The sequence below is a fragment of the Aquarana catesbeiana genome, linkage group LG04 (genome assembly GCF_042186555.1).
Source record: "Aquarana catesbeiana isolate 2022-GZ linkage group LG04, ASM4218655v1, whole genome shotgun sequence".
Taxonomy (NCBI): domain Eukaryota; kingdom Metazoa; phylum Chordata; class Amphibia; order Anura; family Ranidae; genus Aquarana; species Aquarana catesbeiana.
In genome coordinates, this window is record NC_133327.1 from 267,333,309 (window position 1) to 267,358,994 (window position 25,686).

General features: G+C 43.3%; 1 protein-coding gene across 1 annotated transcript in view; it reads right to left on the reverse strand.

Annotated features, from left to right (window-relative positions):
* Nucleotides 1-1,525: 1,525 nt before the first annotated feature.
* Nucleotides 1,526-25,686, reverse strand: part of LOC141139906 (alkaline phosphatase-like) — a 56,990-nt gene continuing 32,829 nt past the window's right edge. Inside the window, exons 7-11 of the mRNA XM_073626479.1 lie at nt 21,455-21,524; nt 19,740-19,874; nt 18,242-18,433; nt 13,948-14,064; nt 1,526-3,195 (exon numbers count right to left, since the gene is read on the reverse strand). Coding sequence (XP_073482580.1) covers nt 2,984-3,195; nt 13,948-14,064; nt 18,242-18,433; nt 19,740-19,874; nt 21,455-21,524 — 726 coding nt within the window. The 3' untranslated portion in view covers nt 1,526-2,983. The remainder of the gene's footprint in view (nt 3,196-13,947; nt 14,065-18,241; nt 18,434-19,739; nt 19,875-21,454; nt 21,525-25,686) is intronic.

Sequence of the window (25,686 nt, forward strand, 5' to 3'; positions counted from 1 at the left end):
GGAGTTAAAGCATCAACTCTTTTCATTCAAGTTTATGGTAACATGCCATAATTAGGCTGGCACATGTTTGCAGCCTGTTAGGCCTTGTTCACACGCAACAACAAAAAAATGGGGGCCTGGGGTGCATTTTTAACACTCCTTTATCGCATGTCAAATGCGCACAGGGCATTCGGACAACGCACAATAATGTTATAGGTGCATTTGTTCAGCCTTATCATTTTGAGCAAGTGTTGACAAGGCCTTAAAATGGTCTGTTGCAGAGTGAAAAACTGTTCTGTGGTCAGACTAATTGAAATAGTAATATTCTTTAATGGCAACCATGGCCGTCAAATCCTCCAGACAAAAGAGGAGGGGAACCTTTGGGCTTGTTATCAACACTCACAGTTCAAGACCCAGAATCACTGATTGTATGGGGGTGCTTTTTGTTGCCCTGTCCCAACTTTTGAGAAGTGTTACTGCCATCAAATTTCAAAATGACCTTATTTTTTTTTCTAAAAATTGTATATTTTCTCAGTTTAAACTATTTTCTATTGTGAACAAAATATGGGTTTATAAGATTTGTAAATCTGCATTTATGATTTTACACAGCATTCAAAGGGGTTGTATATATTTATGATTAAAGGGGTTGTAGAGGCTGGACATTTTTTACCTTAATGTATTCCCTGCATTAAAGTGTTACTAAACCCACAACAGTAAAAATCAGTCTGTATGTGCAGTAAAGCATGCTTGTTATACTCACTGTGGAACCTAAGGGGTTAATCATGTGCATTTTGTAAAAAGGCTGTTTGATCCTGTCTTATTGGAAGGGTGCATGTGATCAGCACAGGGTCATGCAGCCTATAGGACAGGCAGCGTAGAATTAAAACTCCTCCTACAAGCTTTATTCACACACTGATAGAAGTCACAAGACTGCTATATACTGCTAATGAAAAAAGGTATTTAGCCGTTTATATTTACTAAACTAATTGTATTTCATGCTCTGTGTACTGTGGGAGACCAGATATAATGAATGCAGTGACCTGGGTTTAGTAACACTTTAAGGTAAAAAATGGCCCTGTATCTGTATCACCCCCCTTATTCTTACCTGAGCCCAATCTCAATCAAGCACTGTGCCCATCTGCAGCGCATCTCTCCACTCTCTTTGCTCACAGAGGCAGCAACGGGAGCCATTGGCTCCTGCTGCTGTCAATTAAATTCTGTATGCAGGCGTGGCCAAGCCACATACCTGTGTCTATGGATGTAGGCAGTGCAGCTCAGGATTGAGCCTGCATGTATGCTCCTATAGGAAGCAGCTTTCTATGAGGGCGCACCAAGAAGAGGAGGGCGAGATGGCAGGGGACCCAAGAAGAGGAGATTCGGGTCCACTCTGTGCAAAACAATTGCACAGAACAAGTATGACCTTTTTTTTTTTTTTTTTTTTTTTATTTGAAGCTTTATAATCACTTTAATATATGCTGGATGCAATACTTCCTCTGTTCCCAATTACTTTGTTTAGAGTACTGGTTTCTTTCCCAGCGATGAACTCCACTTTGTTCACAGAGGCCTTGTCCTGGGTGGAGACACTGACAATTTTATTATCAAACCCACTCGCTCTTCCACTTAGTGAAGGTTCTGGTTATCTTCTTTACCTACAGGTTTGACATACTATACTATTTGGGGAGGGTCATTTGTCACCCACCACTGGTGAAATCCAGCTAAATGAAACTTTATTTGTGCTGTCGATTAGTAGAGATGAGAAAAGTAATTTCCACAAAATTACTGATATCATTGACAGTGAAAATTTGCCATGGCAGAAAGTCTTGGTTTTGCTCACTGAGCTGCTAAGTTGAAAAATACTTGAAAATGACTTATTTTTTTTCTTTTTTTAAAGAGGGTTTTTGGGGGATGACGGCATATATGGGTTACTTTAATTTAGTGTGCTTGGCATTTGTGTGTTTTTTTTTGTGTATTTTGCGATTTCTGTCCTGTTTTATTTTTTATTCAACGTTTTACTGCTGGATGTTTTTTTTATTTCTGCGAAAAAAAATTAAAAGAACCCTTCTGTAAACCTCAGGATCCATTTAGAGATCATTTCACCTTTCAAAACCACTAAATTCTCTACAATTGTTTATCAACATTGTATATCCAGCGTGTTCACTCAGGAAAAAAAGGAACAAAAAAGAAAAAACACCAATAAGCACTATTAACATTGCCTTTTGCTTTGATTCCAAAATGACAACATTTTGCTGAATTTACTAGAATATTGGGGAAACTAAACTCAAATTTGTTCATCCCTAGTATTTATCATAAGACTTTGCATATCATCATTAGTGTTTTTACTACTTTGGTATTAACATTTTTTTTTGTTCATGGTATAAAAAGTTTACTATCTTACCAAACCTTTAATAAATGTTACTTTATGCATCTTTTTTTTTTTTTTACTAGTTAGACGGACAGGTACTTTCACCTGATCTGTTAATTCCAGCTCTGATCGCTATGCTCATGGCCTTGCGGAATGCAGTGCTCATTTATTGTACTCTTCTGCCCCACAGTGGAATTGCTGTAAAATTGCACTGTTTATACAGTATTGGCAGCTATATGGTGAAGCTTCTTTCTAAACAATTATGTAAACGTAATGAAAATCAATTGGGGATACAAATTAAAAGAAGTTCAGACTTTCCATTTGTCATAACTAATACATTTCATCATCATGTGCGCTCGGGATTACTTGTTCATTTGCAAAGTGTCAAGAGAGGCCTGTGGTAGACTCGCATGGTGTTTGCATGTGTGATTAAGCCTCCATTTCACTGTAAAATATGAACACTTATCTTTGGAATGAAATAAGCATTTTATTGTTTCAAAAAAATTGCAAAATATCCTCTTATCAATTGTTACATGCGTGAAAAAAATAGAAATAAAAAGTTGAAAACATGAGAAAACTGCCAATTATGGCTTTCTGCTGTCAATACCAAAAACAGCTCCCAACCATCAACCTAAAGCATGTTTAGTTATGGGGAGAGGCAGATTTTAACTGTATACAGTCTGTATAGGGCTCCAGACAGGCCGCATAGGCCATCACATGGGCAATGTAGTTCTGCTCGTGGATGCCATGGAACAAATGAGCAAAGGGACCTTTAGCCATGATGGCCACATCCTCTCCTCCATGTGATTCTGAAGAGAGGGGGACAGCCGCCTGCTGTCTGTAATTGGAGGCTTCTGTTGAAAAAGTATATTAAACAATAAATTAGATCATGTAAACATTACATTTTCAAGCCCTAATAAATACTACAGTGTACCAAAATGCATTTTAAGCATGAAATAACCTGAAAATAGTAACCAATCAAATTCTAGCACTAATTCAGGTTTCTTGCATGTGAACAATTGACTCTGGTTGATTGTTATAGGCAACACTCCCTAAAAAAAAAAAACTTTTATACATAAAACCTATAGTGTTTTATGAGCTAAATTAACACACATAAAAGACAGTCCTGTTCACTTACAGAAATGTTCTCTGAAGATAAAACCACGTTTATATTACCCAATGGCATACCTAGCATTTCTGGCACCTGGAGCCAATCATTTCTCAGCACCCCTGCCCCCCCCCCCCCCCCGCCCAAAAAAAAAGAAAAGAAAAATAATTATAAGAATAACGTGGCAAAATTGTGCTAATAGTGAGAGAGGCTTAAAGGGCCATGGTTTAATAAAACCTGAGCCTACTTACTGTATAAACAGCAAACATATGCCTTTATACCTACACTCTCAGGAGTGCATAATCCTCAGGGGTGTGTAACTCACAGGCCACTGCACAGAATACAACCCAAAAAAAACCCACAGCCCATATCTCTCACAATTAGATCTCAACTAACATCCACAATCTCTCCCAGTACATATCTTCCCCCACAGCTCTGAATTTCCTCTCAGCAATCCACCAAAGACTCCCCCTTCCTCTGTATAGTCCCATTCAGTACAGACCCCTCTTCCCAGACTAACCCTTAAGTACAAACTCACCCAGTCCAGACCCCCCCCCTTCCAGCCTAAACCCTTCAGTACTGACCCCTCCAATACAAACTCTCCCAACCTAACTCTTCAGTACAGACCACTCTTCCAACCTAACCCCTCAGTACAGAACCCCACCACAGTCCCCCTTCCCAGCCTAAAAATCCAGTACAGACCCACCTATAAAGTCCCTCTCCTAGCCTAACCTATGAATACAGACCCCCTAGTACAGATCCCCCCTCCCTCCCGGCCTCACCTTTCAGTACAGGTTTCCCCTGTACAGACACTGCCCATACAGACCCCCCCCCCCCCCAGTAGGCAGACACTCTTCAGTACAGTCACCTCACCCAGCCTGATTCCCAGTATAGTCCCCCCTTCCCAGACTACCCCAGTATAGACACCCCCTGTAGAGTCCTCCTCCCAGCCTACCACTCAGGACAGACCCCCCTCCCAGCCTAACCCCTCAGCACAGCCTGCGCTGTACAAACACCCTTCTGTAATCAGAACATAATAACATAATTCAGTCTAATCCATCAAAACAGGCTGCCCAGAGAGTTTCCCCTCCCAGCATAAACCCTCAGTACAGACCTCCCAATACAGTCCCCCCTCCCAGCCTAACCCCTCAGTACAGACATCTCCCCCAGTATAGTAACCTCCCAACCTAACTCCTCAGTAAAAAAACCCTAGTACAGTCCCCCCTCCCTAACCCCCCAGTATAAACCCCTCCCCTCAGTACAGTCCCCCTTCCCAGCTCAACCCACAAGTACAGACTGCCCAATTCATATCCCACCAGTACAGATACCCCTTCCAGCATGGACTCCAACATAAAAAAAACAGAGTGCTGGTTCCTGGTCTAGATTGCACCCACCCGCATTCCCCAAGTATGCTACTGATACTACCATCTCACCATTATATATATATATATATATATATATATATATATATATATATGTGTGTGTGTGTGTGTATATTTATAGAGCACATTGCCAGGTGAGTGACGCCTTTTTCTTGGAGTAGCCCTGCAAGTTTCCGTCTACACTTTTCAGCCACTGTTGTAATGTCATGAAGTGAAATTATTATTGCTTTCTCGTTTAGACTCTTTGTTTGCACTATGTCCCAGTTATCCTTCCCAAAATTTGCATGTTTTGCATATTTGCTGATAATGTAAGTTAGAAGCTGACAACCTTTCTTTTGGTCATGCCAGATTTGCCCCCTCTAAGACAAAGCAAGGGCCCATTCACGCCAGAGGCAGCTTTTCCCAGCCAGCCCCAATGCTAAGAAAAGGCAATTTGCCTTGTTTACAGTTCTAGCAATTTACACTGCAGATACAAACATCACCTTTTCATCCACCTTCTGAATGCAGCCAAAGCTTGTATCCAAGTCTTTTAGAAGAAAAGCAACTCACCTACAATTTCCTATTGGTTTTCTAGTGCAGCCAAGGCTTTGCTACTATAGTTACAGTGGAACCTCGGATTACGAGCATAGTCCGTTCCAGGAGTAAGCTCGTAATCCAAAGTACTCGCATATCAAAGCGAGTTTTCCCATTGAAGTCAATGAAAACTAAAATAATTTGTTCCGCATTGACTTCAATGGGATGCAATATCGCATGCGGCCAAAGGTGGGGGGCACCGGAGAGCCTCGGAAACGGCTGAAAAGGCCCGAGCACACTTTGGCTGACCTCGGCAAACCTCGGAAAGACTCTGTTCACGAGCCTTTCCGAGGTCTGCTGAGGTAAGCCGAACTGTCCACGGGCCTTTCCGTGCATTTCCGAACACCGGCGATCGGTGCTGTTTCGGCTCCAGCGCCCCCCACCTCAGGCCAAAAGCGGTACTGCACACCGCTTTTGGCCTAAATCCTGCTTGTTTTGCGAGACAACACTCGCAAACCGAGTTAAGATTTTTAGAAATGCAGTGCTCGTTTTGCGAAACGCTCGTTAACCGCCTTACTCGCAAACCAAGGTTCCACTGTATTATAGTTCAACAGTTTGTTGTTGTTTCAAATGAGTTTGGCTCCCTCTAGTGGCTGCTGGGCTCTGTTAGGATTTTTTATTTATTCCTAGAGAAGGAATGCAGTAAAGTATTGTGAGAGATGTAGTTTGGAGGAGGAAGTGACTCTGTTAGCTGGATCAGCCCTGAACTACAGGAGAGACAATGCAAAGCATGCAGCACTGCCTGCTGTGAGGAGTGATAAAAGGACCAGTGCGGCCTACTTTCAGCTCTCTCTGGACGCCATTCAACACCTGCCAGCTGGAGGTCTGTGTGTGACCAGGAGTGAGAGTCTACAGCCTATACAGCAGAGAGCCGGATCGCCTGCCTCTGAGGGATCTCGGAGTACAGCCTTGCCATCCTAGCAAGCGGACCGGCCTGCGCTTCAGAAACTGGAAGCTCCTGCACTTCAGCCCATCGGGAGTTGCAGCACTGCTTGGTGGCGCCATCTTCACCAGATGGATACACCAGGAGGGGATTCTGGATGGAGCCTCACAGCCATTGGAGTCCATTGTGGTGAAAGGGCACCTGCCCATTCCAGTAGAGAGTACAGTATTGCTGAGTGAGTTCTTTTTACAGACTGCTGGTGAGACTTGTAGTTCCACAGAGGTGAATCTACTTCACAGGCATCATACAGCTGGACTTTGGGGCCTTGTCTTTTCCCCTGTGCTTTAAGGTCAGTACTGTATTTGCAGGGCCGGATTATCATAGGGGCTGGTGGAGCTGCAGCTCCAGGCCCCTCCCTCAATATAGGCCCATGGCAGTGGCTTATCAATTCCTGTGTGCCTTCCTGAAGGAAGAGGAGCCCTCTGTGCACACATGGAGGAGACAAATCAGTGCAGCCGAGTCCTGTCTCTGTCGATGCCTCCTGACCCCTATCACAGGATCTGTTCACTCACACAGATCCTCAGTGTCTGGGGGAGGGGCGCTTATGTCCTAACCAGCAGGAGCCCGGGAGGAAGGACATCTCTCATGCTGTTATGATAAGGTCAGTACATTTGTTAGGGGGATGTTGTGTAATTATTGTGCTAGGGGACAGACTGCTGCTTCCCCTCATGTAATGTGCTCTCTTGTGCCCCCCATGTCATGTGCTGTGCCCACCATGTCCTGTCATGTGCATTGCAGTGCCCCTATGTAAAGTGCTGTGCCCACCATGTCATGTGCATTGCAGTGCCCCCCATGTAATGTTCTGTGCCCACCATGTCCTGTCATGTGCATTGCAGTGCCCACTATGTAAAGTTCTGTGCCCACCATGTCATGTGCCTTGCAGTGTCCCCATGTAATGTTCTGTGCCCACCATGTCATGTGCCTTGCAGTGCCCCCCATGTAATGTGCTGTGCCCACCATGTCATGTCATGTGCCTTGCTGTGCCCCCCCATGTAATGTGCTGTGCCCACCATGTCATGTCATGTGCCTTGCAGTGCCCCCCCATGTAATGTGCTGTGCCCACCATGTCATGTCATGTGCCTTGCAGTGCCCCCCCATGTAATGTGCTGTGCCCACCATGTCCTGTCATGTGCATTGCAGTGCCCACTATGTAAAGTTCTGTGCCCACCATGTCATGTGCATTGCAGTGCCCCCCATGTAATGTGCTGTGCCCACCATGTCATGTCATGTGCCTTGCAGTGCCCCCCATGTAATGTTCTGTGCCCACCATGTCCTGTCATGTGCATTGCAGTGCCCACTATGTAAAGTTCTGTGCCCACCATGTCATGTGCGTTGCAGTGCCCCCCATGTAATGTGCTGTGCCCACCATGTCATGTCATGTGCCTTGCAGTGTCCCCCCATGTAATGCGCTGTGCCCACCATGTCATGTCATGTGCATTGCAGTGCCCACTATGTAAAGTTCTGTGCCCACCATGTCATGTGCGTTGCAGTGCCCCCCATGTAATGTTCTGTGCCCACCATGTCCTGTCATGTGCATTGCAGTGCCCCCCCATGTAATGTGCTGTGCCCACCATGTCATGTCATGTGCCTTGCAGTGCCCCCATGTAATGTGCTGTGCCCACCATGTCATGTCATGTGCCTTGCAGTGCCCCCCATGTAATGTGCTGTGCCCACCATGTCATGTGCCTTGCAGTGCCCCCCATGTAATGTGCTGTGTCCAGTATGTCATTTGCTGTACGTTGCAGTGCCCACCATGTAATGCGCTGTGCTGAACAATGTCATGTGCTGTGCATTGCATTGCCCTTCATGTGATGTGCAGTGCCCACTATGTCATGCTGTGCCTTGCAGTGCCCACCATGTCATGTGCAGTTCCTAACATGTAATGTGCAGTTGCATTTCCCACCATGAAACGTGCTATGCCATGCAGTGCCCACCATGTAATGTGTTGTGCCCACCATGTCATGTCATGTGCCTTGCAGTGCCCCCCATGTAATGTGCTGTGCCCACCATGTCATGTCATGTGCCTTGCAGTGCCCCCCATGTAATGTGCTGTGTCCAGTATGTCATTTGCTGTACATTGCAGTGCCCACCATGTAATGCGCTGTGCTGACCATGTCATGTGCTGTGCATTGCATTGCCCTTCATGTGATGTGCAGTGCCCACTATGTCATTCTGTGCCTTGCAGTGCCCACCATGTAATGTGCAGTGCCCACCATGTCATGTGCTGTGCCTTGCATTGCCCACCATGTAATGTGCAGTGCCCACCATGTCATGTGATGTGCCATCCAGTGCCAACCATGTCATGTGCAATGCCCACCATGTCATGGCTGTGCCTTGCAATGCCCGCTATGTAATTTGCAGTGTCCACCATGTCATGTGCTGTGCCATACAGTGATCCCACCATGTAATGTGCAGTGCCCACCGTGTAATGTGCAGCGCCCACCGTGTAATGTGCAGCGCCCACCATGTCATGTGCAGCGCCCACCATGTCATGTGCTATGCTGTGCCCACCCTGCCATGTGCTGTGCCCAGCATGTAGTGTGTTGTGCCCACTGTGTAATGTGCTGTGCTGTTTAACAGTGCCCACCATGTCATGTGCAGTTCCTAACATGTAATGTGCAGTTGCATTTCCCACCATGAAACGTGCTATGCCATGCAGTGCCCACCTTGTAATGTGTTGTGCCCACCATGTAATGTTATGTGCCATTCAGTGCCCACCATGTAATGCGCTGTGCCCACCACGTCATGTGCTGTGCCATGCAGTGCCCACCACGTAATGCGCTGTACCCACCATGTAATGTGCTGTGTCATGCAGTGCCCACCATGTCATGTGCAGTGCCCATCATGTAAATTGCTGTGCAGTGCCCACCATGTCATGTGCTGTGTTGTGCCCACCATGTCATGTGCTGCACCATGCAGTGCCTACCATGTAATATGCTGTACTCACCATGTTGTAATGTGCTGTACATTGTCCACCATGGCATGTGCCGTGCAGTACCCACAATGGAATGTGGTGTGCAGGGCTCATCATGTCATGTGTGGTGTCCACCATTTAATGTGCTGTGCTCACAATGTAATGTGCTGTGCTGTGTCATGCAGTGCCCACCTTGTCATGTGCTGTGCAGTGCCCACCATGCTATGTGCAGTACCCACTATATAATGTGTTGTGCCCACCATATAATGTTCTGTGCAGTGCCCACTTGTAATGTCCAGTGCCCACCATGTAATGTGCTCAGCTGTGCCTGCCATGTCATGTGCTGTGCCCACCATATAAGGTCCTGTGCCCACTGTGTGCATGAGCTGTGCCCACCATGAAATGTGTTGTGTTGTGCAGTACCAACCATGTCATGTGCTGTGCCCACCATATAATGTACTGTGCCTACCTTGTAATGTGCTGTATTGGGCAGTGCCAACCGCGTAATGTGCTGTGCCCGCCATTAAATGTGCTGTATCCACCATGTAATGTGTTGTGCCAACCATGTGATGTACTGTGCTATTACCCCCCCCCCTCCCGTGTAATGTACTATGCTGTGCCCCCCACAGACTCACCCCCTCACTCCCACCCCCCTCTCTCTCTCATCCCCTCTCTCTCACCCCCTTCACCCCCTACCACTCTCTCTCTCCCTCTCCCTCTCCCTCCCTCTTTAATTTAAATTTCACAAAAAATTGTTTGCGTTTTCATTTTATTTATTTTCATAAAAAGGCCCACCAACATCCTTAGCACCAGGCCCATGATGCTCTTAATCTGGGCCTGTGTATTTGCACTCACATTTAAGGAAGAATCTACAAGTGGTGATATTTCTTCAGTTAAGCAGTCATCAGCATATCTTTTGTTCTAACAGTAATTTCTTTTCCTTTGCTTTTGTGGATTACAAATACTGCAGACAGTTTAAACATCAGGCTAGCTGAAGATATCTGGAGTTGAAAGAACTTTCATCATCTTCCTCTTTTACCAAGCATTGCTGCTCTACTTATAAGTTGAACTCTGAATTATAGCCTAGGGGGAGCCATTAAGTATATGCCAGACTTTACACTGTGTTCTTGAATGTGAAGAATATATACTGTATTTTGAGGCCTCAGGGGGAAGGTATTTAATACATGTTTTGAAGATAATGAGTACTTATCCCTCTGTACACCTGTTCACATATACTCCTTAAAGCGAATATAAGGTTATAAGTTCTGTATATTATATGTGGATTAAGTGATAACAATTGCCAATTATAATTTGTGTTTATTCATGCTCTTCATTGTGTTCCATTACTTATCTTAGTAAACTTTTCTGAGTGGTTCAGTGATATTGTATGAGTTTTTCATTGTTAACGTCACATTACAGAATGGAACCCAAGGTGTGAGAGGTAAGAGAGGATCTGCAGAGTCGGGGTAGCCAGTGGGGTATAGAGTCAATCAGCAGCCCTCACGTTGGTACCGCTACACTAGAATTACTGATGTTATTTTAATGGCAGACATTATGAACTCCCAAAGAAAGCAAGAAAAGTGATTTAGAGGAATACCTGGTTTCAATGAACTGACTTGACAACTCCCAAGACTATAAAACTCATATAAACACACACTATATAACTCATATAAACACACTATAAAACATGTTTGAGCAAGCTATTCTAATGGCTTATCACATGTATACTAAGTAACCACCAGGATCTTCCTAACCTATAACCAGTCATCCCATGCTTGTCCCAACTATTTCTTCTCTTGTTTTTCCAATCTACTTCTACTTTTCCTTTCTTTCTCCTCACTCTAAAGCAGGGGTCCCCGGGGGGCCAGATGCAGCCCTTTGCTTGCTTTTATGCAGCCCTCGGGGGCACTGTTTCATTCACTGATACCAACAATGGGACATAATCCCCCCCCCCCACTCCCACAATTGAAGGGACACAATTCCTCCCAATTACACCAGAGATGGGGCACAATTTCTTTCAATGACACCAATGATGGGGTCCAATTCCCCTAATGACACCAATGATGGGGTCCAATTCCCCTAATGACACCAATGATGGGGTCCAATTCCCTTAAAGACACCAATGATGGGGCACAATTCCTCCCAATTACACCAACGATGGGGAACAATTTCTTTCAATGACAGCACAATGATGGCACAATTCCTCCCAGTGATTTCAACAATGGGGCACAATTTCTCCCACTGACACTAATGATGGGGCACAATTTCTCCCAGTGACACCAATAATGGGACCCAATGACACCAATGATGGGGCACAATTCCTCCCAGTGACACAAAAGATGGGGCACAATTCCTCCCACTGAGACAAACAATGGGGCATTATTTTTCTCTCACCGATGTTGGGACCTTTTCTACTCCCAATAGCCACAGTCTGGCTCCCCTAAAATCTGAAGGACAGTAAACTGGCCCTTTGTTTAGAAAGTTTGGAGACCCTTGCTCTAAAGCAGTGTTTCTCAATTCCAGTCCTCAAGGTGCACCAACAGGTCATGTTTTCAGGCTTTCCATTATTTTGCACAGGTGATTTGATCAGTTTCACTGCCTTAGTAATTACCACAGCCATTTCATGAGGGAAATCCTGAAAACATGACCTGTTGGGTCGCCTTGATGACTGGAATTGAGAAACACTGCTCTAAAGGCTTGTTCACACCAGTGGGTACTGGTGTGCACTGGGAGACACAGTGCTGATGCACAAATCTCTGCACATTCCTTTTTTTTGCAAAACTTTAATAACATGTCATGAATGATCCCCAGTAGAATGGCGTTGCGATGCAGTGGTTCACAAGCAACAGCGATTAAAATAAGTACTGCATGCAGAACCACAGCAACATTGTATTGTGAACAGACACCATAGGAAGCAAGGCATTTTGCCTTGTCTATGTGTTGGGGCCCTACAAATAGCTGCCAGAGTAGCCCCAGCACATCTGGTGTGAACAAATCAAAGTAGAATTCCTACCTAACACTCACTATATTTAAAAATGTTCCATCCCCCCTCCTTCTACATATGCTGCCTAACCTGTGTAAAACAAATGCGTATACCCTACTTATTTTCAGTACAGTTGTGTGATCCACAGCTCTGGCTCCTGTGTCACTTAGCAGCTGCTGCAGTGGAGAGGAGGGAGTACTGAAAATGACTGGGACCTGGGAGCCTATTGACGATGTTACCACCCCCGAAACTCCCCCTCGTCATTGTTGAGCGCTCCCAAATCTACCCTGTAGTTGCCACTGACTGACACAGGGGACCACGTGACTGAAGCAGGCTGAAAATGGTTAAGTATACACATTTTTTTTGACCCAGGTTAGGGAGCATAGGTAGCGGGGGGCAGGGAGTTGACATTTTTAAACATATTAGGCAGGGGTCCCAGTTTAGTCTGTCCCTTTTATAGTTCCCAATCCCCTACCTAAATTTGCGGGGTCAGAATTGTGGGACAGAATCGCAGGGATTCCGCCCGCGATCATGTGTGAATGCAACCTAAGAAGAAAGCAAGCCTGACTAAGCAGAACTACAATTCCTTTTGTAGGTACAATAGTAAACATACTGGCTAATTTAGAGTTGTGGTTTGGGGAAGGCATTAAAAATATGCAGTTGAGTTGCATTTTTAGTGCCACCCAACTGCCCGCTCTTAAAGTGGAAGTTTACCCATAACAATTTGATAATAAATAATGTTCTCGAGCAAGGAACATTCACTCCACAATAATAGTTATGCTACCAAAATTAGTGTGTGCTGTAAATTGCCTCCAGCATTGCTCCTGTATTTTCTTGCTGCCATTTTGCTGAAGCCCAGAGCAGCATTATTATTATTATTATTATACAGGATTTATATAGCGCCAACAGTTTGCGCAGCGCTTAAAACTTTTATTGTAGAGGACAATCTGCTGACAGCTTAAAACCTTTAAGCTGTCAGCAGATTGTCCTCTACAATTTAGGCACAGTGCTAAAAAAAAATAAAGAGCAACTGAGCATGTGCAGAGCAGGGTGAGACAGTGTGCTACTGAACTTTATAAAGAATGGGTGCTTATTTTTAATAGTTTACATATAGCTATACCTGCAAAAGGGGCCAACCTGAAGTGATCTAACAAGACTTAATTTTCTGACTCAAGTTCCACTTTAAGCTCCATAGGCAGCAGACGGGGGTGTTCACATGCCACAGTCGTTATCCTTTGCTTCACACCCATGGCAAAAATGATCAATCCTGTCGCATTTCCCAGGCAGTACCACCACCAACATGACCCATTCAAGCAAATAGGGAAGTACCACAAATGCCCCTAAACATAGCCTGTAAGTGTATTTCAACTGTTTAATTAGCTGCTTGCCTAGAATTCAGTTTAGAGTAAGTTAATGCTACCATCATTATCTGAGGCTTTTACTATGATTTGTAGTCTATATGGAGACACAAATGTTCTTTAACATGTTGCTATTTTTACATCTTACAATTCACTTGTTGCCCCATTATAATTTTTTTTTTTAAATGTTGAATTACACCAACCTGATAAGTCTTGTCAGCATTATTAAGTAACAAATTATAGAAAAATAATAAAGCATTGTTTTGTTGAATGGAAATCTATAGTTATGAAATTTTGATAACAGCAGAAAAATAAGGCCTTTTATCATATGCAGGCGATTCATACCAGTATCGATGGCAGTGATATCTTCTCGCTGTCCATTAGTGAGCTTGAATCCAGGACCATTCGCATACAGCAAGCTGGTAAAGGGTTTGAGGTCACTGGCTTTGTTTGGTGCCAAGCCTACAAAATACAAAGTAAAATAAAGCTTCAAGGATTCTTGGCAGCCATGTTATTTAATAAATAATGATTTCAAATAAACTGGCCATTTTAAGAAATGATTACTACTGAATAGAGTACACTAACATTTTTTTCTATCTCTGAAAAGCACAAAAACAAGGGCAGAAATAAATTGTTAGGAGAAAATGGTCTTAGAGGGACCCATCAGTTACTGCATTGCAAAAGAACAACCTAAAAGAAATATCAGTCAACAGCGAAAAGCTTTTTATAGTATCCATGACAACGTACATGAGACATATGTTGTGAATATGAAGAACTATGTTTGAAAAGCATGCTAAAAATCATAAAAGTATAAATTGGTATAGAAGATCTTCACAATTATGTTAATATTATCAAAGGATTTACACTACAAGTCAGTCGGCATTCTACAGTCAATATCAGCCAGTCCACTGCAATCTGCTTGCAACAGTACCTACCAGTCAGTGCACTACAGTCTGCCTGCTACAGTACCTACCAGTCAGTGCGCTACAGTCTGCCTGCTACAGTATCTACCAGTCAGTGTGCTACAGTCTGGCTGCTACAGTACCTACCAGTCAGTGTGCTACAGTACCTACCAGTCAGTGTGCTACAGTCTGCCTGCTACAGTACCTACCAGTCAGTGTGCTACAGTCTGCCTGCTACAGTATCTACCAGTCAGTGCGCTACAGTACCTACCAGTCAGTGCGCTACAGTCTGCCTGCTACAGTATCTACCAGTCAGTGTGCTACAGTCTGCCTGCTACAGTACCTACCAGTCAGTGTGCTACAGTACCTACCAGTCAGTGTGCTACAGTCTGCCTGCTACAGTACCTACCAGTCAGTGTGCTACAGTCTGCCTGCTACAGTATCTACCAGTCAGTGCGCTACAGTCTGCCTGCTACAGTACCTACCAGTCAGTGCGCTATAGTCTGCCTGCTACAGTGCCTACCAGTCAGTGTGTTACAGTGTGCTAAAGTCTGCCTGCTACAGTACCTATCAGTCAGTGCGCTATAGTTAGCCTCCTTCAGTACCTACCAGTCAGTGCGCTATAGTCTGCCTGCTACAGTATTTACCAGTCAGTGCTCTAGAGTCTGCCTCCTTCAGTACCTACCAGTCAGTGGGCTATAGTCTGCCTGCTACAGTACCTACCAGTCAGTGTGCTAGAGTCTGCCTGCTACAGTGCCTACCAGTCAGTGCGCTAGAGTATGCCTGCTACAGTACCTACCAGTCAGTGCGCTAGAGTCTGCATGCTACAGTGCCTACCAGTCAGTGCGCTAGAGTCTGCCTGCTACAGTACCTACCAGTCAGGTACTGTAGCAGGCATACTCTAGCGCTAGGGTCTGCCTCCTACAGTGCCTACCAGTCAGTGGGCTATAGTCTGCCTGCTACAGTACCTACCAGTCAGTGCGCTAGAGTCTGCCTGCTACAGTACCTACCAGTCAGTGCACTATAGTCTGCCTGCTACAGTACCTAGCAGTCCTGCTGTGGTCCACTACTAGCCAATCTAGCTACAGTAAGCTACCAGTAGTCCCGCTATGATCACCATTATTCATTCTGGCACATTATGCTTACAAATCCACCTGTCTGTCTGCTACCATTCACAAACAAGCCAGTCCGCTGCAGTCTACCTACTACATTCACTACCAGTTTGCTACAGTCACTACCAGCCAGCCCGCTACAAGTTTGTCTACTACAGTCACTGCTAGTCAGTGCACAACAGTCTGCTAGCAGAGTCCAACTGCTATAATCCCTAACAGTAAGTCTGCAACTGTTCTCTACCAATCTGCACACCACAGTCAGCACTAGTCAGAGTGCCACAGACTGTGTGCTACAGTCGCTACCAGTCAGCCTGCTTGTTACAGTCACCAACAGCCAGTCTGCCACCAGGGTGCCTTCTACAGTTACTACCAGCCAGTCTGCTTAGCAGCATGCCTGCTACAGTCCCTACCAACCAGCCTGCTACAGTTCACTACTAGCCAGTGCAGCCAAGTAATCTACCAGTAGTTTTGTCACAGTTACTACCAGCTTTAGTCATTACTGGTCAGTCCATCAAAATGCCAGTCTGTCTGTTACAGTTACTACCAGTCAGTTTGCCACACTCTGCTTGCTACAGTCTCTAGCAGTCAGTTCACTAAAGTCACTACCAGTCAGTCTTCCACATTCTGCAACCAGTCTGCCTACTACAGTCACTGCCAGTCAGTCAGTTTGCTACCGTTACTACCAGCTAGCTAGCTCTGCTACAGTCTGCTGGCAGTAGTGCTATGGTCCATTATTAGCCAATCAAGCTATGGTTAGCTACAAATAGTCCTGCTACAGTTTGCTATCAGTCAGTCCTGTTATAGTCGGTCACCTATCCACCTCCACGTCTATGAGTACCTATTGGGTGACCTAGGGATAGCTTGCAGATAAGCCCAAAACTCCTGAGGGGATCATTGAGTACTAATTGTCCCTTTAGACGCCACCCTCTGGGAAAGCAGTCACATCCAGTAACACCAACACTTGGTATAGCAGGTCAATACTTGCAACTGTGACATCCAGTACTATGAGCCTCCTGCAACAAATCATGACCCAGGACAGATTTTCACAGAAAAGGGGAAGCTCTTCAAGACCCTCTGGTCGTGTAGGCATGCAAGAGTACCTGCTGCCTTCTAACAATGTTATTACATTGAATAATAAACTGAATATAAATTTGAGTTCTCGTAATAGTGCAAATACATACGTCTCTCTCTCTCTCTATATATATATATATATATATATATATACACACACATACACACACACACATACGAGGGTTCTTCAAAAATTTTCTGCACTTTTTTTAACTCTATTATATATAAAAGTGCAGAAACCTTTTGAAGACCCCTCATGTGTGTATATGTATGTTTATATATATATATATATATATATATATATATCCATATATATAGATATATATCCATATATAGATATAGATCCATATATATATATATATATATATATACATATATATATATATATATATATATATATATATAGAGAGAGAGAGAGAGAGAGATATACACACACACAGTATATACATCCTGTATATGTAATTGCGCTATTAAAAGATGAGTTGTTTATGGATTAAATATTTGGGCTGCATAGTTGAAAAAACAGTGCGATAATATATCTGCACTCTGTTATTGTAGAGGAGAGAGGGAGAGTCCTGCAGTCATGAGATAATCTTCCTGAAAAAAAAATGAAAGACATTACAGAGGCTAGATTGGATTGTGAAGAGGGTTATTAAATAGTTACTACCAATACTATGGTAGTTTGACTTTTTGGATTTTTTGAATATTACAATGTCCTGGAAGAATCCATGATTGATCAATCAACTTGGTAATTCAGCCTGCCAAAACGTGGTTCAAATCTTAGCCGCTTCCTTTCTTTTATTGTACAGAAGTATACTTCCATGGCAAAACTACCTTTGCGCTCTCCAATGGGAGTCTGCCCTTGCCTGACTGCATTCTTTTTAATACCCATGGTCCAGCACAGCTACATTGGTGACCTGACCACAGGTACCAATCCCAAGAAAGAGAACTCAGGATTTTCTTCAGGCACCTTTGTTTATGGTCATCAACATCACATAATATAATAACAAAGATACACCAACACCAAAATCAAGCATCTCTAATAAATAACACTGTATACATAAAGCATAAAATAGCCACAAAGGAAATTCTGCAGAATTATTAATTGCACTAAGATGCAAGTTCCTTTTAGGTGGCTGCTTTGCACCTCCTGCTCTTAAACCGCTGCATTATAATAAACTAAAATAAAAAACTCTTTGGAAGTAAAAAATACTTATCTTGCCCTCAGGCTTTCAGGGGACTCGTCTAAGCTAGGTGATGCCAGTGGGTCTTCTTGGGGGATCCTGAAAAAGTTGAGGATCCCGAATCAGGTGAGAACATGCTTCTTTACAGTGCTGTAGCATCCTTTTGCAAGATATGGGTCCTGAACTTTTCCAAAATCTCTCTGTGTGGTCCAGTCCTGCCAGTGACTATGTGAGTATTTTGAATCCCTCTTCTTTCAAAGTGTTTTTCTTTTTTAATTTCAGTAATCCACTGTTTTGTCAACAGGTGGTGGTAGCCACATATGCAGACTTTGCATTTTAGTGCAAGATTCACTTTAATAAAGTGCCTTACCAAAAATACTGTTACCACGATCTGTGTACCCTCCAAAGGTGAAGACATGAGAATGGTCAGCAGTCACAACAGTTAGTGTGTCAGATTCTGAAGTCAGCTGCCCAGCTGTGTGAATGGCTTTGTCAAACTCAACAGCCTCAGTCAAGGAATTCCTAGCATTGCCATCATGATGGCCATGGTCAATTCTGCCACGTACAATAAATGCAAAAACATTAAGCTGTAGCAAAGATTCTATCATGCAAGACCATCATTTAGTATTTTGTACACAAGAACTAATGCAAGAATAAATTTTAACAGGTGGCGACTATATAAAAAGTCCTAATATCATCTATTACAAATATAAAAAGACCATACACTTTGTACTAGACGATATTATTTCTAAATATATATAAACAATCTGTCACCTTCAAATGACTTTGTTTTATGGGTATGGTACTGCCCTATGGCAGCTTTTACTAAATATATTTTAGATGATTATTATTTCATAAAATGGTTTCCTTTGGAAAAAGAAAATAATGATAGCAGAGGTGTGCCATACATTAGCACCGAAACATCTCATCATTTATAGCTGATAAACATAATAGAAATAAAATAGTGTCACAAAGAATGTTGTTATAGTCTTGATATCTTGTATGTTTAAAGGGATTCTGTGACAACATAAATCACCTGTCTTAGATTTATCTTTATAGCACTTTGAAGACAAAGTTAAAAGAAGTTGCTGGAAGCCAGTGGCGTCATCTATAGCCATAGCAGCTTGTGCATTTGCCATGGGCCCGGAGAAGAAGAGCCCACTAGGGAGGCATGTTGAGGCAACAAACACAGAAAATCAGTGCGCCTCTAAAGATAACACAGATCCAGTACTGTATGGTTTAACCATCTTCTGAAATCTCCTTTCCAGAACAGCTGATGGTAAGGACGTGTCTTTGGGATCATGCTGTGGCTAATCATAGATCTCGCTTTCTTCATGTGCATGTACAAACCTTTATTAATAAGCAGTACTTTTTATTTTTGGATTTACTATTTTACGTATGAAGGGCATTTTTAACTACGAATAAGGGTTTATAAATAAATACATGTGATTAAAGTTTTTCCTGTTTTGGCGCCCAGCTTGATACTTTGGGCTTGTTGTGGTTTTGATTTAAATATATTAATACAACACTGAGACTTCCCTGGGATTTCAAGTATTCTCTGTATTGCTAGTCATTATGCAGAATACTGTATGTTCTGCTGATCAAACAAAATGCAATTTTGATCCTGGAACAGTGTGTCAATGAATTACACTAAATGGGAATTAAATGTTCTCAAGGCTAAATTTTAATCGCAGAAAAAATACATAATTAGTACCAAATGTCGATTAACTATCAACATCTTGTCAACAACAGCCTTTGAATCCCAGCATATGCCAATTTCTTGTCAGGACTAGCACATTCCCTTAATTCTGTCTGCGTGAATAAATAAATCCTTGTGCTACAATATGTACCATTCTATTTATACTTATCTTCTACAAAAAGGAAAAATCCATTGGGATTCTTGCTCAGGATCTTGATTGCCTTCTCAGTCATCTCTGCTAGGGATGGGTCAACGGAAGGATCGCGACTTAGTTCATATTTCATGTCTTTTGGTTCAAACAGCCCTAAAAAAGTTGGAAAAACATGTTTAATGCATTTATAGTTCTATATAACTGAAATAAACTGTCAAAAGGTTCAAGTTATTATGGAAACCTTCCCTAAGTGAAATATGCAGGCTGCTACTGAGAAACTTCTTTCTGAAAATGTTAATTGACTGGCTGCCCTACTCTTCCTGTGGATTTCATACTTTCTCAGTGAGTTTTATAGAACAAATATTGCTGAGTGATTAAGTCTATGGAGTAGAAGAGAGGAGATGAAACACTAATACTTTCTGCAATGTGGTTAAATTGTAGCCTCATACAATCCTAGGAGATCAATCACTACTAAAATCTCTTAAGTAGAGATGACCTTGTGTTTGTTCAGAACTGGATTCAGATTCAAACCCAGAAGTATGTGGTCAGTCTTGCCTATATTCCCATTGCACACATTACTGAATCACTTGGCTCATCTGTAGCAGGTGCTGTAGCGACTACCAGCTGGACATTGGATATCACAGATCAATGTACATACTTGCCAGCACACCATGGATCCTCAAATGTAGTCCAAAGCTTTTATTGCAGAGACTCTACATCACAAAAGTACAAGTACAATGTTTCAGAGCTGCACAGGACCCCTTCGTCAGGCATGTGTCATCACATGTAGTTCCATATATGTAAATTGTAATTTCTTCAGCACTAATTAATGGAATATTAGATGAAATTGGACATGCTGGCGAGTAAAGTAAACTCTCTTATATAAAACGTAATCACTGGAATTCATAAACAGTGCAGTAAACACTCTTCAGAATTCTGTTGGACCTCCGCACCACAATTGTTGGTGCTTTGGGACAGATTCACGTACCTGTCAGAAACTGGTACATTAATCTGTCGCACTGAGGGTGGCACTAAGGTCAGAGTGTCCATACCATACACTCTGTCCTCAGTGCAACTCAATAACACCCAGCCTGGTCACTACGTCTGTGACATTTGACAGGCTGAGGAGTTTTGTTGTGAGGTGGGCCTATGGAAAACTCAGACACTAGTTCCCCATCAGGTCTGCCACCCTTTCTGAATTGGGCACAGAAAATTTGAAATAGACCAGCATAGTGTCACAAATGCTTAAAGGAGAAGTGTGCTGGCTGTCCCATGTTGACTCAAAGACTGAGAACTGAGCAATCACATGACAGCTGATCATTCAGCTCTCGGGCATCTTGGAGCAGAGATCAGTGATTGTCAGTCACTGCTCTCCACTCTGCTCCTCCAGCACTCACTGGAGCACTGGCCTAAAGAGGGGGCGGGCATAGCTGGCTTTGGCTCCCAGCAGTGCGCTGAGAGCCAGAGGCAGCTGTCAATCAGGTAGCTTGGTGTATCCCAACAATATGGTCAGGATCTTTCTAGAGCCTGAAGCAGCTCTGTGATGTCAGCTGACTGTAGGCAATAGCCCACTATAAGCTGTCTGGGAGTCAAAGGAGCACAAAAATATGTACAGTCATGTGACCCAAAAGAGATGTATGACCAAAAAAAAAACTTTAGCATATTTCTCTTTGAATTAATTCCCCCCAATCTGTGCTGTGAAACAGAATATTTTCACTTAATTGATACTCTACCCATCAAGTAATCTGTTGTGGTTTCATCCACAGCATCAAAGGCTTGTTTATTCCACACATACTTGGACCCCTGTTAAGAAAAAAAATGAAAATTACACATTAGTTGTCAGAGATGTTCATTATATGCTTTATTTTGCCAAGGGGAAGACCTGGTCTTTTATGATACTTAAACCAGTATTTTGGAGTAGGCAGAACCATTTTGCTCAGCGAATAAAACTGGATTTTGTTTTTCTGGTAAAGAGAAACCTGAAGTTTATTTGAGGGTTATCAAGAGGGCTGGTAAATGCAGCTCACCTCATCTTCCTTCATGTGAACACTGCTCCTCCCTAGGCTAGTATACAAATTCTTCCCTCCAAAAACACAAAGGAATTCTGGGTAAAGCTATATTTTTTATGGCAACCCTACAATTACCAGTGTTTTCAAATGTTTTTTATGTTAAAATTATTATTTTTTTGAATCAGTAAGGTTTTACTTTGGAATGGTTTAATGGTAAAATGGAACACTGGTTAAAAAAACACTAAAAATATATTATTACAGGTAATTTCTGAAATCATTTTGTTGTCTATCTACAGACTATTCGTTTAGTGTCCCGGCCTTATGCTAGATGACAGATAATAGCTATGATAATAATCCACAAAAAATCATCCATACCACCAGTTTGAATAATCTGATTTCATGATGATCCTTGTCAGATACTGTTTTTCCTCTTGGAGACTCTAATAAGGGTCACTGTCTGCTTGGATAAATACTGTTTTATTGAAAGCTGACATGAGGTGGTATGAATGGCTTTTGTAAATTACTGATGCAGATGAAAAATAGCCATGTCCCCCAGTGCAGGGACAAGGTCATTTAGAGCCCAGGGCCAACATGACAAAATTGCACCTCCCCCCATATGTATGAGCAGAATGTGTCAGCAAAGATCCCCAGCCCTATAAAAATATGCTTACCCCAAAGCATAAGTTCACCCTCCTCCCAGTACATATCCGCCCCCCTACTGAAATTCCCTCCTTCCCAGCACATATCTTTGCCCCCCCAGCTAAAATCCTCTCTCCCCCCATATGCCCCCAGTACAAATCTCTGCCCCCCCCCCCCAGCACAAAGCCCTCAAATATCCTCTTTTTTTTTTTTTTCAAATAATTTTTATTATACATTAAGTTATATACATACAAAGGACAGTAGTATTGCATGTAACCAAGTGCAACTGGAGGACAGTCAATCTGGTGATCAGTAAACTTCAGAATATAATCATCCAAGTACAGTAGTGGCATAACACATTCCATATCTTCTACAACTGTCAACCAGCAGATATCGTTGTTAATCTGAATATAATCTAGCATTGTAAGAAATGAAAGAAGATAAAGGAAGAAAGAAGAAAAGAGGAATAAGAAAAAGGGGGGGAGGGGGCTTAGCCGCCAGTCTAGGGTGGGTCCTCTCGCCTATGCCAATCCTTCCAGACCTTATCATGTGCCTCCAATCTATTTTGTAGTCTGGCTGTCATTTTCTCCATTAGCTCTATGTCTTTTATTCTGGTATAGAGGTCTGTTTGGGTAGGCGGGGCCTGTCTCTTCCAATGGAGGACTACCAGACATCTCGCTGCTGTAAGAACATGGCCAAGTAATTTCCTGGAGTGTCGAGATATACGTAATCCAGACACTCCAAGAAGAAATAATTTCGGGACTCTAGGAACCTGCACGCCCAACAGGCGATTCAACAATAATTGCGTTTCCGTCCAAAAGGGAACTATTTTGGGACATAACCAATAGATGTGATATAAGGTCCCTCTTTCTTTCAGGCACCGCCAACATTTGTCTGAACTAGAAGGGTAGATGGTGTGGAGAACATCAGGTGTCATATACCATAAAAAAAGAATTTTATAGGCGTTCTCTTAGTACAGCGTACAGAGTGAACTCTTGGCTGCCTGAGACCAGACCGTCTTCCATGTAGACTCTGGGATTTCCTCGCCCAAAAACCTCTCCCAGCGGAGCATGTATGCGTGTTTACCCTGGTCAGTGATGTTGTAGGAATTTAGTATCCGGTAGATATCGGAAATTAGCCCACGTCTAGCCGAACCCTCTCAAATATCCTCTTAAAGCACAATTACTTTCCCCCCAATTCCCCAGCCTAGCAAAAATACCCCCCCCCCCAAAGATCCCCAATCACCATTAATAGCACAAAGCCCCCCCTCAAAGATCCCCTCTTAGCACAAATACCCCCTAAATATCCATAATAGCACAACCCCCCCCCCCCCAAGTTCCCCTCTTGGCACAAATACCCCCAATCATCCATAATAACATAGTCCATAATAGCACAATCCATAATATCCCCTCAAAAAATACCCCTCCTAGCACAAATCTCTTCACCCCACTACCATATCACCTTTTCTACCACAACCCCCCCCCCCAAGTGCCTCCTCCTAGCACAAATCCTGTCCCCCCCTCCCAACACAAGTCCCCCTAAATCATCACTCCTAGCACACATCCCCAAATGTTTCCTCCTAGAACCATTCTTACCCCCTGCTGCCCCCCCAATTTCCTCCTCCTAACACAAATCAACCCCCCCAATCGCCTTGTGGTGCCCCCCACTTTACATGACACCACAGTGCCCAGGGCAGCCACCCCTCCTGCCCACCCCTTGTCCCGGCCCTGGTGTCCCCATTGCCAACATAGCTTGTTTGTGTAAAGAAAGAACTGTGGCATGCAAGAGGCATTATCTGCCACAGCAACTTATGGGAGTGGACATGTTTGTGGTATTAAGGAGCTGGGCTTATAGTGACACAGCTTTTTGTCAATGTGTACAATGTAAATTTGCATATTAGCATTATTTTATGCAGGACAATTTTACAATACAGACAACTTCCACACAAATTAAGCACTCTTATTTTAGTAGAAGGTGATGGAATACTCATTCAGAAATATTATGTAGATGAGAGGGGGTGTTCTGCAGTCCAGTAGAACTTAGGCAAGGTTGACAATACTGCTTGGGATGTCAGTGCAACAGAGGCAGTATTATCAGCTCAAACAAGAGGTTAGGATATCAACTGATATCTGATAGGATCAACAAGTAGTTTCCGTCTTTAGGCAATTGGACACTGGGAAAAAAACTTTGCTAGGGACACCCCACCAGCATGCTCAATTAAATTCACCTGCCCCAGGAGAGGCAGTTTTTTGTCATTCTTTTTTTCTTTTGACGCTTCTATCAAGATCTGACTGCTTATTGCCCTGGGCTATCTAGCAGTTTCCGATCAGTACCCCTAGGTTCAGTATCTTGGGGACCGTACCCAGACCATACTGTGTGGGCATAGCCTGTAAGGTTTGGTTTGTGCACTGGATCCTGCAGTAGGCGTTCACCTTGGAATTAAGAGCAACATGTGTAGTTAGCCGCAGGGTGCTATACAGGTTCAGGGCCATAGTCCACCTCTATGATTCCTAGACCCTGAAGACCCCTTTGGGGCTATGCCCACCATGATGGGTGAAGTCTGGACCCCTAAAGTGCCCAGCAACATGGATAAGTTAAGACGGCTTTTGTGTGTTTTGGGACCATTTCCTGGGTATTAAGAGACAACCAGCAGTGCCTAGCACAAAATCCAAAATACAAAGGCAGAGGAATTGGGAGATATTCCCATTATTGTGTTACTCCCCGATATATTTGTCTCTAATGTTTTTGGTGCCATAGGTAATTTAATGCCTCATGGCTGGCACACTGTTGCCTGCGATATTAGCCAAGAAACACACAAAGCATTTTTTCCTCCTGCCTTCTGCTACAGAGACGCACCAAAGGAACTTGGTCAGTCCTTGGATTATAGCAGCTCTTGCAGTTCAGACATGTAAAATCCCATTCCTTCTGAATCCATTCCATGAGTCCCCCCAAGGGATCTTTTTTGAGCCCTTACCTTGTAAAACAACACATTCAGTTTAAATTGAAAATGCAAAGTAAAACATTTGAGTATATATATTTCTAAATTATTATTATTTTTTTTTACAAGTGATCACATGACCTCAGACGTAGAGAAGGCTTGTAGAGGTGGGGGTGGATACTGCAGGGGGATGTGTCAGCAGGAGAGAGAGGAACAGCAGTACACTAATTTTGCCCATGATTAGCTGGGCAGGCATGTCAGCATGTTTAACCATTGGAATAGAGGCATGCTGTGCTCCCAAGTAGAATACAAAGAAGAAAACTGACCATGCTGGGGTGATGTGCTATCTTGTCTGGCATGATCAGTTTGAAAAAGGAAA